This window comes from Diorhabda carinulata, chromosome 6 (assembly GCF_026250575.1).
Source record: "Diorhabda carinulata isolate Delta chromosome 6, icDioCari1.1, whole genome shotgun sequence".
Taxonomy (NCBI): Eukaryota; Metazoa; Arthropoda; class Insecta; order Coleoptera; family Chrysomelidae; genus Diorhabda; species Diorhabda carinulata.
Window position 1 is genome coordinate 29,915,972 of NC_079465.1, and position 13,568 is coordinate 29,929,539.

General features: G+C 29.5%; 3 protein-coding genes across 4 annotated transcripts; all 3 read left to right on the top strand.

The window, feature by feature from the left end:
- The first annotated feature begins 775 nt into the window (after window positions 1-775).
- LOC130895306 (zinc finger protein 501-like) lies at window positions 776-3,640 on the top strand. The gene is made up of 2 exons (XM_057802528.1): window positions 776-1,571; window positions 2,070-3,640. Exons 1-2 carry the CDS (start codon window positions 1,211-1,213, stop codon window positions 3,035-3,037), a joined length of 1,329 nt encoding a protein of 442 aa, XP_057658511.1. The 5' UTR covers window positions 776-1,210; the 3' UTR covers window positions 3,038-3,640.
- Window positions 3,641-4,624: 984 nt separating this feature from the next.
- On the top strand, window positions 4,625-12,517 carry LOC130895294 (zinc finger protein 501-like). Of its 2 annotated transcripts, none has more exons than XM_057802517.1 (2): window positions 4,625-5,112; window positions 5,357-6,517. In XM_057802517.1, the coding sequence occupies exons 1-2, from the start codon at window positions 4,758-4,760 to the stop codon at window positions 6,412-6,414; spliced, it is 1,413 nt and encodes a 470-aa protein (XP_057658500.1). In that variant the 5' UTR covers window positions 4,625-4,757; the 3' UTR covers window positions 6,415-6,517. The 2 variants fall into 2 exon arrangements, with proteins under 2 accessions (XP_057658500.1, XP_057658501.1); XM_057802518.1 differs by lacking the exon at window positions 5,357-6,517 and adding an exon at window positions 12,117-12,517 and having other exon boundaries at window positions 4,631-5,112.
- On the top strand, window positions 6,548-12,517 carry LOC130895293 (zinc finger protein 271-like). The gene is made up of 2 exons (XM_057802515.1): window positions 6,548-8,342; window positions 9,641-12,517. The coding sequence occupies exons 1-2, from the start codon at window positions 7,970-7,972 to the stop codon at window positions 11,575-11,577; spliced, it is 2,310 nt and encodes a 769-aa protein (XP_057658498.1). The 5' UTR covers window positions 6,548-7,969; the 3' UTR covers window positions 11,578-12,517.
- Window positions 12,518-13,568: the final 1,051 nt, after the last annotated feature.

A 13,568-nucleotide genomic window follows, 5' to 3' on the forward strand; every position in this document is an offset into this window, starting at 1 on the left:
ACAAACATTTTATAGAAAATTTAGTCATCAATGGTAGTAAACTAGAGTTGATATGAATACAATTGAACTTGATAGTACTTTTCAACGAGTAAAAATTATTCTGCATATATTGGAAAACTAACTAAACCCATTAGTCACTCTAGTAAATATACGAAGAATAATCTACGAAATTTAATCATTTAAAAACCCTATTTTATAATGAGATGCAGTTTACTGTTTCTATTTATCACAAAAAGCTCTTGGACTCTTTTTATAGCTACATATTATTAAACTGATGTGTTATCACTTCCTCGCGAAAAACTGTTAAGTTGGATATATTAATTTGTGAACTTGTCTCGCTGGTTGGAGATATCTCAATTTCTACACTATTGCACGATTAACTATCCGAATATTACCAATTTGTAGAAAATAAAATCTTTGTTCGCATTAAATGGGTCCAATTTTATGCCTGAATAACCTTATAAATCGCAATCAACAATTCGTTATAATATTTGATAAAAGGTAGTCTTGACAATTTATATTTCCTCATTCCCAATTCTAAGAGATGAAATATTAGCCGTATTAAAATTATATTTCTAATAATAATTGAAATACAATAAAATTCACATATAATTAAATATGAATTTTCAATCAAATGTCAAGATATGACAAATGAAAGTTTTGATAGGTCAACTGTATAACCAACTTAAAACGTCTTTTTAGTTTGAAAACAAGCCTTTAGAACCATAGATATAGAAATATTGAATTTACTATGTCTATAATAATGAATTCAAATTTATTAAAAAATTGAAGATACATACAACCAAAAGTTCTGAACCAATTCGAGACTGGAGAAAGATTTTTAAATGAGTATTTGCGAGTTCTAAAAATTCATAAAACAATTCAGCTTTTGTCACAATCCCGACAAAATTATTGAAATAAACCGGTAAAAAAATTAAATATTGCCATAGTCTTGTACACAGAACATGGTCAATCTTAAGAGTATGTCCTGTGGTCTTGTATTAATGTTCTTTGGTGACAACTTGAATCACAGAACATACTGTGACTTGAATGGTTAACTTCATGATTAGTTGTCCTGTGTTCTTGTTTATTAAGGAACGTAATGTATTGCTATATATTATGATTGACATCGAAAGTTACTTCACATTTAATCAAAATTGCAAACAATGAATGGCTGTTAATTATTTGAATATAAGAAATAGAAAATAATATGGAAATCGATGAGAAAATATTGAGTTCGACAGAGAATGAATTAGTTTGTATAAAACAGGAAAAAAGGGATTATCTTGAATCGGAAATAGATCATACCAGTTTTAAAGAAGATATCAATATTTTCAATGAGAATGTGGAAGACTTTGATGAAAAACCAGTTCCACGTATATCAAGTGCGTTGATCGAAAATATACATAATTTAAAACAAGAAAAAAACGATGATTTAAATAGTGATTTTATGTATGAATATAATGCCCAGGTTAAAGCAGAGTGTAATTACTTAGATGAAAAATACCCAAGGAATAAAAACAAATGGAAATATTTATCTAGTAAATACAGGAGGCCGATTAAAGTGAGAGGTGAGTAGCATTTATAAGCTGAATTATTATAAAGTAGAAAAAATTCAAAAACATTTTAAATATTTTATATTATGAGTGTTTCATGAAAACTATAAACCTTTTAAGGAAATTAAATATAATTTCACTAAATATGATTGTCTTATTACATAGAAAAAATTAAATTTCTAATTAAACTTTTTTATTATTTACACTTTATTTTTGTCTCAGTTGTCAAGTTCCTTATGTTTGAAAATAGAAACAAATTGAAGTTTCTTTAAATTTTGAGAGTCATGTATAGAGTTGGTTCTGAATGTCATTAAATTATCTCTATGAAAGTTATAATTTATTTGGTTACATGGTCAGTTTTCATCAGTTTGATATATTTGGTTTTGATTTTAGTAAAAGAGTTTTCTCATTGATTTTTATTATGTTATTAGGCAATGGAACAAATTAAAAATAATTTTTTGACTTTAGATTTGAGAATCTTTATAACCAAACTTGAGTATTTTCAAATTTCAGGAAAATTTTTCCATAGAAAATATTGGAGAAACCATGATCAATTTAGTGGGATTATTATCTGTCAATTATGTGGAAATATGTATGTGAAAATGAAAGAATATCGTCTACATATTTCAACAAAACATTTTTTGAAAAAGAAAAACGTTGATAAAACACAATTAATATCGACTGTTTTGATTAAAAATGAAATCAAAACGGTCTCCGATTTTGATAATGACCCAATTAAATGTAATATTTGTTCTAAATCTTCATCATTATCAAATAATTTGTGTCAACACACTGAGAAAAATTCTTTCAAACCAGACATTTGTTCTAAATATTTTCCAAGTAAATATAATTTAAAAAAGCATAAACGAAGTAACACAAGCGATAAACCGTATAAATGTGACATTTGTTTGAAAGCCTTCAAATTAAAATATTCCCTAAATGCACATTCGCTGCGTCACACTGGCGAGAAACCGTTTAAATGCGATATCTGTTCAAAATCCTATGTACATAAAGTATCATTAATATATCATGTAGGTACTCACAGAAGTGAAAGACCTTTCAAATGTGAAATTTGCTTAAAATCTTTTACTCAAAAACAGTGTTTCATTCATCACTTAAGAACACACACAGGGGAGAGACCTTTCAAATGTGAAATTTGTTCAAAATCTTATACCCAAAGACAGTGTTTCATTCATCACTTACGTACACACACAGGGGAAAGACCTTTCAAATGTGACATTTGTTCAAAATCTTATCCATACAGAGGATCATTATTATATCATTTACGTACACATGAGAAGAGACCTTTCAAATGTGAAATTTGTCCGGAATCTTTTAGAACGATATCTAACCTAAACAGTCATTTGGTTTCGCATAGCGAAAACAAGAACTTTAAATGCGAGATTTGCTTGCAAGATTTTTCAAAGAAACGCTCCCCGAGTAGCTATTTGCGCTTTCACATCTGTGGAAAAACTTATTAAATGTGGACGTGTCACCAGGTATATTGAGGAGGATTAAGTTAATTGCATACTGTTAGGGCATTAAGAATTGGATCAAGCATCGGACAGTCAGGGGTCGAAGGATTATTGTTTTACAGAGGAAATTGTTCTGAGAAAGAGTTGAGGAATCAAATCCGAACGATGAGATGTAATAACGTCAAAACAGTCAGTAGTTATAACCTCTCCTTGCAATTGCGAACCATTGGGATGTTGATATCGACAAAAAGATCGATTGACATCACGCTCTTCAGAGGAGTTGTAATTTAAAATTAGTCGAGGCATTAGCCAGGGAAGTAATTGTTTTCTCCTTTGAGGAACGGCAGAATATATTTTTGAAATATTGAATTTCGAAATTATTTCATAAGTGAATAGGAGAAATCTTTTTACATTAACACATGTTCAAATTATTATTCAAGTTTCTATATCTGTTAAAAATTGATAGTTTCACTAAATTTGTGCCGTTTATTCTTTTTATGATTATTAAAAAGACTTTGTCAATTCATAATATTTTTATCAATTTATACTAAAATATAATTATTATTTTATTCTTTTTAATCCAATGTTGAGAAATAAAATGTTAATTACTACATCCTTTGATTCTTTTCCTAACAATCCTTCACTAGAAAATGAAATATTCACTTGAATGGCATTTTTATTTACCATATAGTCCTTACAAAGATTTTATAGAAAATTTAGTCATCAATGGTAGTAAACAAGAGTGGATATGAATACAATTGAACTCGATAATACTTTTCAATAAGTAAAAATTATTCTGCATATATTGGAAAACTAATTAAATCCATTAGTCACTCGAGTAAATGTATTAGGAATAATGTACAAAATTTAAATCATTTTAAAACTATATTTTATGATGAAATGCAGTTTACTGTTTCTATTTTTCACAAAAAGCTTTTGGACTTGTTTTTATTGCTATATATTATTAAATTTGTGTGTTATCACTTCCTCGCGAAACACTCTTAAGTTGGATATACGAACTATGATAAAAAGTTGATATTTTAATTTGTGAACTTCTAAACTGGTTGGAAATATCTCAATTTCTACACTATTGCACGATTAACTATCCGAATATTACCAATTTGTAGAGAATAAAATCTTTGTTCGTATTAAATGGACCCAATTTTATGCCTGAATAACCTTATAAATAGCAATCAACAATTCGTTATAATATTTGATAAAAGGTAGTCTTGACAATTTATATTCCCTCATACTCCCACTACTAAGACATGAAATATTAGCAGTTTTAAATTTATTTTTCTAATAATAATAAAGGAAAAACAATAAAATACACATATAATTAAATTGAATTTTCAATCAAATGTCAACAGGAAAATTGTGACAAATGAAAATTTTGATAGAATAACAGTATGGCCAACTTTCATTTGAAAACAAGCCTTTAGAACCATAAATATAAAAATATTATTGAATTTATTAAAAAATTGAAGAGTCAAAACCAAAAAGTTCTGAACCAATTCAAGACTGGAAAAAAATTTGTAAAAGTATTTACGAATACTAAAAATTCATATAAACCAATTCAGCTTTTGTCACAATCTCGACAAAATCATGGAACTAAACGCATAGAAAAAAACTAAATACGTAGTGGTATCGTCTTGTACCACAGAAATGCATACAACAAATGTTGAAGTGCTAAGTGCTAAATAGTTACCTTTGAATAAATAATAATATGGAAGTCAATAAGGAAATATTGAGTTCGACGAAAAATGAATTAGTTTGTATAAAACAGGAGAAAAGGGATTATCTTGAATTGGAGATACATCATACCAGTTTTAAAGAAGGTATCAATATTTTCAATGAGAATGTGGAAGATTTTGATGAACAACCAGTTCCACGTATATCAAGTGCGTTGATCGAAAATATACATACTATAAAGCAAGAAAATGATTTAAATAGTGATTTTATGTATGAATATAATGTCCAGGACAAAGGAGAGTGTAATTATTTAGATGAAAAATACCAAAGGGATGAAAACAAATGGAAATATTTATCTAGTAAATACAGGAGGCCGATTAAAGTGAGAGGTGAGTAGCATGAACTTTGATAGTCGTGTGTAGGGTTGGTTCAGAATGGCATTAAATTGTATCTATGAAAGTTATAAACTATTTGTTGAATAATGTATTTAGTTACATAGTCAGTTTTCATCAGTATTGGCTTTATTTTATATTGTTTTTAGTAAAAAGCATTTTCTGACTGAATCATTAGACAATCTTTTGACTTTGGATTTGAGAATCTTTATAACCAAATTTGAGTATTTTCAAATTTCAGGAAAATTTTTCCATGGAAAATATTGGAGAAATTATGATCAGTTTAGTGGAATTATTATCTGTCAATTATGTGGAAATATGTATGTGAAAATGGAGGAATATCATCTACATATTTCAACAAAACATTTTCTAAAACAGAAAAAGAAAGACGTTAAAACGCAATTAATATCGACTGTTTTGATGAAAAAAGAAATCAAAACAGTCTCCGATTTTGATAATACTTCAATTAAATGTAATTTTTGTTATAATTCTTCATCATTACCAAATAATTTGTGTCAACACACTCGAGAAAAATCTTCCAAACCAGACATTTGTTCTAAATATTTTCCAAGTAAATATAATTTAAAAAGGCATAAACGAAGTAACACAAGTGATAAACCGTATAAATGTGATATTTGTTTGAAAGCCTTCAAATTAAAATATTCCCTAAATGCACATTCACTGCGTCATACTGGCGAGAAACCGTTTAAATGCGATATTTGTTCAAAATCCTATGTACATAAAGTATCATTAATATATCATGTAGGTACACACAAAAGTGAAAGACCTTTCAAATGTGAAATTTGTTCAAAAACTTTTACTCAAAAACAGTGTTACATTTGTCACTTACGAACACACTCTGTGGAAAGACCTTTTGAATGTGAAATTTGTTTAAAATCATATGCATATAAAGAACCGTTCATAAATCACTTACGTACACACTCGGGGGAAAGACCTTTCAAATGTGAAATTTGTTCAAAATCCTACACACATAAAGATTCGTTCATGTATCATTTACGTACACATGGGGACAGACCTTTCAAATGCGACATTTGTGCCAAATCGTTTCTAATTAAACATAGTTTAAAACAACATATGCAATGTCACGCATATAAATGTGAAATTTGTCCGGAATCTTTCAAAACAATGTCTAAGCTAAACAGTCATTTGTTTTCACATAATGAAAACAACCCCTTTAAATGTAAAATTTGCTTGCAAGATTTTTCTCAGAAACGATCCCCGAGTAGCTATTTGCGCTTTCACATCTGTCAAAAACCCATTAAATGTGACTTGAAATAATTCGTGCAAGTGATATTTTTAGTGAAAAAGTTGTCAAATACTAATTTCACGAAATTATGTGATGGTTTTATTATTATTATTATTATATATATATGAGTATAAAGTTATTAATTTATTATTATTAAATAGTAAGCATTATGTTAATTGAAAATTTTTTGTCATGTAAATGAGACCCCTTCGATAAAACAGATACGTTTAAAAAAATTGTGACTGAGGGCTTCCATTTCTTGTAACATTTCACAAGAATCCAGTCTAATCAGTATTAGATCTTGTTTTTCAAAGTTAAATAAATATGGGCATTGAGCTATTCAAAGCCTTAATATGAAACAAACAATTTGATGATCATGGGACTTAAACTGTTGTTTGTTTCATACTAAGGCCCCGAATTGTATTCTGATGAACTTGATACTTTATCATTTCCCTAGGTGTTAAATTGTTCTTACTAGTTCAAGCTACAGTCAAAAACCCTGATTTTTCTTTGCCAAAAGTAAAATAACTTTCAAGATAATGTGATAACTTGCTGTTGAGCATTGATTTTACAAAATTTTACAAAATCGAAAAAAAAATGTTTATGCTTCTAAATGTTTTTGATTTTAGGTCTCTTTTGAATTAAGATTAGTTTCTTTTATAATTTTTTGAAGACAGATGAAAATTTGATAGACTAAAAGTTGCCGAAACGTCAATTTTTATCTGATTTTCAAAAATTAATAAAATGTTTTCAACTAGCCAAATGTAATTTTTCTCCTCTTTTTCAAAGTGGTGATATGAAAGCTAATTTTATTGTTTAAATTTCAGGTACTTGTGAACTATATAGTTGCATGATATACTATTTCAATATTCCCAATTTATAAACAATAAAATCTTTGGTCACATTTAAGGGACCCAAAATTTGTTAATAGCATTTCGGTTTAATAATGTTCGACAATCTATATTCTTCTTTTTTCTGGAACTTTTAATGCTCTGAACGATTTCGTTCTATTATTGATAAAACAAATTTAGAGGTTATGTCTGCTTTTTGACCTTCGAGAGTAATTATATTTAAAAATAACCCAACTTTCTTATAAAGTGTGTTTGAATTACTTACCCTCAAGGATGTATTCTCTACACCTATTTTTTATGTTTAAAACAATGTATTTTTACATATTTAAACTCGCTATTTAATACACAAATTATAAACTGAAGATTAAAATTCAAACAAACTGAACGGTGATACAGTAGAACATTCCGTAAGTTCTGTGGATTCTAAGGACATGTTCACTTTGCTGATTGCGGAATTTAGTGATGTTTGCGCTGATTGGTTTTCACAGTTTTGTTTTATACGTGAAGCACGTCCATTTCACATCATCTGATTGATCCATAAGAAATATGAATAGAAAATAAAATTCCGTGCTGCAGTCTTGTATTTGTGTTCTATGCAGACATAAAATGACAGGTTAACTTCATAATCAAGTAATTCCTAGTAACATTTTGTTTATTCCACATTCAGAGAAAATTGATGAAATTGCAAACCAAAAATGAGTGTTAAGTGCTAAATAGTTGCCTTTGAATATAAGAAATGGAAAATAATATGGAAGACATTGACCAAATAGTGAATTCAACGGAAAATGAATTGGTTTATATAAAACAGGAAAACAGTGATTATCTTAAATTGGAAATGGATCAAATTAGTTTTAAGGAAGAAATCAGTATTTTTAACGAAAATATGGAACAAGATTTTGATGAGAAACCATTCCCACATACAAGTGCTTTAATCAATAATAAACATAATATTAAACAAGAGGAAAATTATTATTTAAATAGTGATTTTATGATTGATTATAATGTTCAGGACAAAACAGATTGTAATTACTCAGATAATCAGTATGAAAGGAATGAAAACAAATGGAAATATCCTTCGGGTAAATATAGGAGGGCAATTAAATTGAGAGGTGAGTTTATAATATATACTTTCAATTGAATAAATAAATGTTAGCAAAGTCAAATGGACACTATTTTTTGGAAAATTCATTGTGTAAACCATATTCTTCAGTTTTTTGGAACATCCTCTTTAAAAAATAACACAAAAGTTAAGAGAACTCGTTTCTCCTCATTTTTTAGATAATTTTATCAGTAAACTTTAGTTTTTATACTACAGGGTGATTAAAAATAAAAATATCTATGAATGAAAGAAATTTTGGTGAATGAATCAGTTTTTTGGAAAATCCTGTGTAAAAAAAATGTCATAAAAGTTAAATAAACATGTTTGCTCTCATTTTTTCAATAATTCAATCGATAAACTTTAGTTTTCATACTACAGGGTGGTTGAAAATAAAAATATCTATGAATGAATCAGTTTTTTGGAATATCCTGTGTAAAAAAAATGTCATAAAAGTTAAAGAAACATGTTTTCCCTCATTTTTTCAATAATTCAATCGATAAACTTCAATTTTCATACTACAGGGTGGTTGAAAATAAAAATATCTATGAATAAAAGAAATTTTGGTGAATGAATCAGTTTTTTGGAAAATCCTGTGTAAAAAAAATGTCATAAAAGTTAAATAAACATGTTTGCTCTCATTTTTTCAATAATTCAATCGATAAACTTCAATTTTCATACTACAGGGTGGTTGAAATTAAAAATATCTATGAATGAAAGAAATTTTGGTGAATGAATCAGTTTTTTGGAACATCCTGTGTAAAAAAAATGTCATAAAAGTTGAATAAACATGTTTGTTCTCATTTTTTCAATAATTCAATCGATAAACTTCAATTTTCATACTACAGGGTGATTAAAAATAAAAATATCTATGAATGAAAGAAATTTTGGTGAATGAATCAGTTTTTTGGAAAATCCTGTGTAAAAAAAATGTCATAAAAGTTAAAGGAATATGTTTTCCCTCATTTTTTCAATAATTCAATCGATAAACTTCAATTTTCATACTACAGGGTGGTTGAAAATAAAAATATCTATGAATGAAAGAAATTTTGGTGAATGAATCAGTTTTTTGGAAAATCCTGTGTAAAAAAAATGTCATAAAAGTTAAAGGAATATGTTTTCCCTCATTTTTTCAATAATTCAATCGATAAACTTCAATTTTCATACTACAGGGTGATTAAAAATAAAAATATCTATGAATGAAAGAAAATTTTTGGTGAATGAGTCAGTATCGTCTTCAGTATGATTATTGCCAACAGAAATACAGTTATTAGAAAAAAAGAAATTTTCTTATGTATTTTCATATTTCAGGAAAATTATTCGATGGAAAATATATAAATAAGCATAATCAGTTTAATGGTATATTCATCTGTCAAGTATGTGGAAAAATGTGTGTGAAAATGAAAGAATATCTTCTACATACTTCAACAGAACATTTTTTTAAACAAAAAAAGAAAGCCGTTGATAAAACGCAATTAATATCGACTGTTTCGATTAAAAAAGAAATCAAAACAGTCTCCGATTTTGATAATACCCCAATTAAATGTAATTTTTGCTCTAAAACTTTCGAACAACCAAATAATTTGAGTATACACTTGCGTCAACACACTGAGAAAAATTCTTTTAAATGCCAGATTTGTTCTAAATATTTTCCAACTAAATCTAATCTAAAAAAGCATAAACGCAGTCACACAAGCGATAAACCGTATAAATGCGATGTCTGTTCGAAATTATTCGCCTATAAATATTTATTGACTTATCATTTGCGTCAACATACGGGGGAAAAACCATTTAAATGCGATAAATGTACAAAATCCTTCCCTTCCAATAACACTTTACAAAAACACCAAAAATGTCACACGGACGAAAGACCACATAAATGCGACGTTTGTTCGAAAGCTTTCAAAACAAAATATTGCTTGGACATTCATTTGCTCCGCCATACGGGAGAAAAACCGTTAAAATGCGACATTTGTTTGAAACCGTTCGTCTGTAAAAGCGAATTGAAGTGGCATACTCGCGTTCATACGGGAAAAGGTTTGTTCAAATGTGAAATTTGTTCGAAATCCTACGCACATAAAGTTTCTTTGATCTACCATGTACGTAAACACACGGGGGAAAGACCGTTTAAATGCGACATCTGTTCGAAATCCTTCCCTTCCAACAGCACCTTACAAAAACATAAGAAATGCCATACAGACGAAAGACCGTTCGAATGTGACGTGTGTTCGAAAAAATTCAAAACAAAATCTTGCTTGGACGCACATTCGCTGATCCACACCGGCGACAAACCGTTCAAATGCGAAATTTGTTCGAAATCTTTCCAACGAAAATGCAATTTAACCTCACACGTCCGCGTCCATACACAAAAAAAACCAAATTACCCCCTCTATCGACACGTAAAAGAAAAACCTTTCGAATGTGATATTTGTTCGAAATCTTTCCAACGAATAAGCCATTTAACTCTACATACTCGCGTCCATACACAAAAGAAACTTATCGATTATCCCTCGTATCGAAGAAATGGCGATTCGTCCGCGCACTCTCGTATCCACGCCGAAGAAAAACCCTTCGAATGCGAAATTTGTTCGAAATCGTATTTTTGCAAAAGCAAGCTGAAATCGCATATGTGTGTCCATACGGGGGTGGGTTTGTTCAAATGCGAAATCTGCTTAAAATCCTACGCACACAAAGATTCGTTGATGTATCATTTACGAACACACACGGGGGAAAAACCGTTTAAATGCGATATTTGTTCGAAAGCCTTCCCTTCGAAAAGCACTTTACAAAAACATAAGACGTGTCACACGGACGAAAGACCGTTCAAATGTGACGTTTGTTCGAAAACGTTCAAGTTAAAATCGTCCCTCAACTCCCATTCGCAGATCCACACCGGCGAAAAACCGTTTGAGTGTGAAATTTGTGCGAAATCTTTCCAACGAAAAAGCAATTTAAACTTACACGCTCGCGTCCACACCAAGAAAAAACTTTCCAATCACCACTTGTATCCGAACTTAATAGGAAAACATTTCAAATGTGAAATTTGTTCGAAATCGTTCCGACAAAAAAGCGATCTAACCTCACATTCTTGTCTCCATACCGATGAAAAACCTTTCGAATGCGATATATGTTCAGTATCTTTTTCCCATAAAGGTAATTTAACTTCCCATATGCGTCTCCATGCGAGGGGAAATTTGTTCGATTGTTTTAGTGTGACGTCATATAGATTCGAGACCTTCAAGTCGTAAGGTGCTCAAGAAATATGCGTCCCCGCGAAAATCTTTTTATATTTCGAACTAAATCGATATATTTTTCTCATAAATTCATCGAGGGCAAGATCTTTTCACTCCTTCCTGTATATCATGGTCTCCTTCGAACGATTTTGATAGACAACACCGAACATCTTCATCGCCCCGTATAATATGTAACGTGGGTGCCGTTTATCCCACTCGAATCCAATCACCGCAAAAATTTCCATGCTAACCACCTGTTTCTGACGTATATAGTTTTTTTCGATAAAGTCTGTGTCATATATTACATATACCCCCTGTATAATATGTTATAAGTGATGTTGCAGGCGAAACAGCTGCCGTGTTGGGGCGTCCCATGCTGCGCAACCGCAATACGCGGTGTCGTGTCGCACGATAAAATTTTCTCGCGTTCAAATGAGGCCTTTCATTCTTTCGAAAACGTCAACTGTCATTTGATTCTTGTCAAAACGTGAACAAGCTACTTCGTTCACTTATCAAACTCGTTTTATTGTAATCTAACATTCCCAACGTTCTAGGTTGTAATTTGAGGTCTCTATTACTGGAATACGTTGTTGGATGATGTTCGAGAGGGATAAAATCAAACCAACTTATCAGATTTAGTCCCGCGTGAGTTATTTGAATCCCAACAATGAAATAAATTCATAAAAAATACTTGAACTGTTTTTCATTAAAAAAATATGAAATTTTCAGACCCTTCCTCGTATATGAACCTACTCATTTTTATAACAATCAGTATTCGAATAATTTTTTCTCAGTGTACCTTCAATTTTGTTATAAATTTGATAGATTTTTAATTGTATGACTAATTGTTTGTTGAAATTTTGAATTTTCATCCATTTCAAATGATGTAAATTATATTTATGGTACATAATTATCTTTTTATTTTCAAAAAACAATAAAGTCGATTGATATTTTGTGATATGAGTTTTAATGTAACTTAACCTTCACTAACAACGTTTTCTTGCACTTCAAATAGAAAGAGAGGAAAATCTATGTTCTCTCCATAAATTTTCACGCACTTTTCCTATTGCGCATTAGTATCTGTATAGTTCTAACACTAATACCGAAAATAAGTGATTCTTGACCACAAAACTATAAATAAGAATTCAGATCTGCCAACCACAATTTTAAAAATTACGTTACGTCATTATTAAGAATTAGATAATTTAATAGACATGACATGTCATTTCCATAAATCTTGTGTACTTATATCAACATTTCTAGTTGTAAATATCAAAAATACATGTAATTATGAGACTACCATAGTTCTTTTACTACGGGGTGGTTAAAAATGAAAATATCAATGAATGATTCAAGTTTTGATGATGGAATCAATTTTTTTTGAACATTCTGTATAAAATAATTAACCAAAGTCAAAAGAATTTGTTCTCTCCTATTTTTTCGATAATTCATTAGGCAAATCATGGTTTTTATTCTAATGTTTCGCGTGACGTGACACTTTCTGTTTGGTGTTCGCAGTCACTTGACTAAATTCTTATTTTTATCGGATCTATTTTCTAAAATTTCAAAAATATTGATTTTTATAAGAAATAGATTGTTTTTTTTTCATTTCCATTCATTTATAATTAGAAACTATAAACAAGAAATTCGTTATTAGTGGATACAAGCCTATAGTATTGCGTAATCACAGAAAATACACACACAACATATTATTTTTGATGGTAAACTAAGAAAGTATTAATAGTTGAACAGAAATGTGAGGCAACATAATATTTCAATAATAGCAACAAAGAAAAATGGCCCGCCACTGGCGATAAACAAATTTGTTTCCCGATATAAAACATAACCACACTTACCTGTGAATTTAAATCTGGAAATAAATAATACACTTTTCCACAAACTACACAAGGACGAACCATAATTGAATTTTTTTCATGAGAAATCACAGATATATACCAAAATATCCAAATAATTAGTTTCTGCAAGGCAACGTCGCAAGAAATAAA

What these genes read in the sequence shown, in the direction of transcription:
- LOC130895306 (XM_057802528.1), top strand. Translation starts at nt 1,211, where the DNA reads ATGGAAATCGATGAGAAAATATTGAGTTCGACAGAGAATGAATTAGTT. An exon ending in GAGGCCGATTAAAGTGAGAG is followed by an intron (nt 1,572 to 2,069) that starts GTGAGTAGCATT and finishes TTCAAATTTCAG; the next exon opens with GAAAATTTTTCCATAGAAAA.
- LOC130895293 (XM_057802515.1), top strand. Translation starts at nt 7,970, where the DNA reads ATGGAAAATAATATGGAAGACATTGACCAAATAGTGAATTCAACGGAA. An exon ending in GAGGGCAATTAAATTGAGAG is followed by an intron (nt 8,343 to 9,640) that starts GTGAGTTTATAA and finishes TTCATATTTCAG; the next exon opens with GAAAATTATTCGATGGAAAA.
- LOC130895294 (XM_057802517.1), top strand. Translation starts at nt 4,758, where the DNA reads ATGGAAGTCAATAAGGAAATATTGAGTTCGACGAAAAATGAATTAGTT. An exon ending in GAGGCCGATTAAAGTGAGAG is followed by an intron (nt 5,113 to 5,356) that starts GTGAGTAGCATG and finishes TTCAAATTTCAG; the next exon opens with GAAAATTTTTCCATGGAAAA.